The sequence below is a fragment of the Gordionus sp. m RMFG-2023 genome, chromosome 4 (assembly GCF_954871325.1).
Source record: "Gordionus sp. m RMFG-2023 chromosome 4, tfGorSpeb1-WG-v2, whole genome shotgun sequence".
NCBI lineage: Eukaryota > Metazoa > Nematomorpha > Gordioida > Chordodea > Parachordodidae > Gordionus > Gordionus sp. m RMFG-2023.
This window is the reverse complement of record NC_088778.1, coordinates 16,375,082-16,378,082: the sequence shown is the minus strand read 5'-3', so window position 1 is coordinate 16,378,082 and position 3,001 is coordinate 16,375,082. Positions and strand designations below refer to the sequence as shown.

General features: G+C 26.8%; 1 protein-coding gene across 1 annotated transcript; it reads right to left on the bottom strand.

The window, feature by feature from the left end:
• Positions 1–336: 336 nt before the first annotated feature.
• On the bottom strand, positions 337–2,490 carry LOC135928672 (zinc finger MYM-type protein 1-like). Its single transcript, XM_065465128.1, has 5 exons — positions 2,414–2,490; positions 2,292–2,366; positions 2,162–2,245; positions 974–1,492; positions 337–911 (listed from the first exon to the last, which is right to left on the bottom strand). Exons 1-5 carry the CDS (start codon positions 2,454–2,456, stop codon positions 337–339), a joined length of 1,296 nt encoding a protein of 431 aa, XP_065321200.1. The 5' UTR covers positions 2,457–2,490.
• Positions 2,491–3,001: the final 511 nt, after the last annotated feature.

The following is a 3,001-nucleotide window of genomic DNA, read 5'->3' as shown; positions in this document are numbered from 1 at the left end:
TTGAGGCTTCGTAATAGCCTGTAAAAGATTTTCCGCATCTGTGGAATCTTTTTTTTGCGTAATATGTATGATTCCAGTGCCGCAAAAATAACCTCATATAACTCGATGAAAACCTTCACCGATTGTTGTCTTTCAATGAATCTTGTGGGACAAAATCTTTTTAATTTTTTTTTTGAATTTTTGAATCAATTTCATCGAACGTTTGGGTAAAAATCTCCCTCTTCTTGGGTGGGGTAAAGAAGTCACAAACCGACGATATTATTTCTAAATTTTGAAAAATATATAAAAATTATATAAAGATATCTATAATACATAATAAAATCTAATAAATTTCAATTAAATCAAAATCTTTTTACGTAAACTGTTCCGGATGTCTCTAATTTCACATGCCTCAGTTATCATCAAATTCAGGCAATGTGAACTGCAGTGAACATAAAGAGCTGTGCTATAAAGCTCTCTAATTCTTGACTGGACCCCTTTAACATGGCCACTCATCGAGGGAGCTCCATCGTACCCTTGGCCTCTCAGTAGATTTAAATTTAAATCCAGGTTTTGAAGTGATTTAATAATTTGATTAGCAATCGTTTCTGACTTAGTGTCAGGTAATTCAATAAATTGAACAAATAGTTCCTTCATTTTATAATTACCTGATTCCATATCAATAAACCTTATTGCTATGGATAGTTGTTCAATATTACCAATATCGGAAGTTTCATCCGCCAAAACACTAAAAAATGGTGATGCTTTGACTTTTGAAGAAACTTCCTTTAATATAAACTGATTGCATATTGATATTATTTCATTTTGAATAGTGGGACTTAGGTAAGTAGCATTTTTAGAGGAGCTTTCAAAAAGCTTTAGGTAGTTGTCATTATTATTACATAAAAATTTCAATAATTCCTTGAAATTTCCTTCATTGTGAGAAGGGGATGTAAGTGTTAGGGGGCCAGGAGATATCCTATGAGCTCTTAACGCCAAGCCTGCCTCCCTAACCAAATGATAACATCAATAATTATAATTATTCTTGATCGATTTTTTGTAACAATATCAAAATTTTTTTTATTCAATACATTGGATATTGATATCTTTTGATTCATTGAGATTTCTTTTAAAGAATCCATTATCTCACAGGAATTAAGATGATATTTATTTTTTTGATGATAATTAAAATTTTCGAGCGCATCTTTCCATCTTGTGTACACTTGACTTACCAATGTTTTGAGTTTTTGTAACCCATTTCCAGCATATCTTGGGGAAAATATGACGCAAACTTTACAAAATGCGCCCTTTTCATCGGCTGAGTAAGCAAGCCACTTATATTTGTTAAGCCAGGATGCTTGAAAGGTTAAATTTCTTTTGCCCAAGGGCAATGGAAATTTATAACATTTGTCAGGTATCCAAATATTTTCAACAGCTAACAATTTTTCATTATCATTTTTAAAATGAAAATTTAAGTAAAGTGAAACATCTTTTTGAGAACGGTGTGGTGTTTCTATATTTTTTTTAGATTTTAAATGATATATTTCAATATGAATTTCAATGTTAAGAGCTGAGCAGCACAAGAAAAAAATCTGGATTATAAAAAATGTATCTCAGATAGATATCAAAGTTTCTTAATAAAAATTTAAAGACAGATACAAGTAGAAGGAAATTACTATAGAATATCATTACCAGTTTTAATTAATATTTTTATATTTGTAGGATGATTTACACTCATGGAAGTGAAGAAGGTAGTAATATTTAAATTATGAAAATAAGTTCCTAAATATTATAAGCTGCCCAAGATTGTATATACAAAAGATTTTAAGAAAATAATTATGTTCTTCACAAATAAATAATAAAAACTGTATTTTATAAACTATTCTAGTTTAATTGGTAATGATAAATCATCTGTATCTAAGATTCATTTTTCCATAACAAATCTGTATCTAGATTATTTTTCTGGAGGGCCTGCCCAACTCTGTTTGTATTGTAGATACAAGTTTTCAATACTGCTTAACTCTGTTTGACTTATAATGTACTACCTTTTGCAAAATAACACAAAAAAATGACTAACTTTAAAATTATAACTAAATATCGTGCATTGCAAAATTTTAATAACTCAAAATGAAAATAGTATAATTTACAAATAAAAAAAATGGAATTAAAATAAATACTATACCATCATTTGATGATTTTCCAGATGATTTTGTAGCTAACTCATCATTGGTTTTCCCATGGAGTGGTAATGGTATGTCTGGTCTTTCTAATTGCAAGATTTAAATAAAAGATATTATAAATAATACCATTACCTTCGTCATCTGAGGATACAACGAAAACCAACTCAACTGATGGCTGATTTTTACTAGCAAGAGCAACATCTATATCTATATATATTTCTAATTCAAATTACACAACTTAAATTTTTATATACCTTTTTCTTTTTGTTGTTGACGAAAAAACTTACAGATATCCATATTTAAAAATTATAAAAAATTAAAATTTACAAACTATCTATATAGTTTAAAAATATATATTTAATAATTAAATTTATAAATATCTAATTTAACTATGCCAAGCCAGAAAATATTTACAAAATATCTTTATTGTTATTTAATAAATTTAACTATGCCAGAAATTATTTACATACAATATATCTTTATTCTTTTATTGTTATTTAATATTTTAGTTCATATAATTTATATATATTTTTAAACGATGTGATCATTTAAAATTAAAACTCCTTTTTTTATAAATATATTTCATTGTGATATTCATATTGTATTATATATAATATATTATCTTATTTCTCTAAATTGAAACCCTTTTTAAATATAATTATTCGCAATAAAAAAATAATAATTTTTTATTTTATAAAAAAAAAAAAAAAAAAATTAAAAAAAAAAAACATTTTTTAAAAAAAACAAACATTTTTTAAAAAAAAAAAATTTTTTTTCCATGGGGGGGGTTTCGACCCCAAAACCCCCCCTTGTCTACGCCACTGCGCCAAAGTTTTAACGGT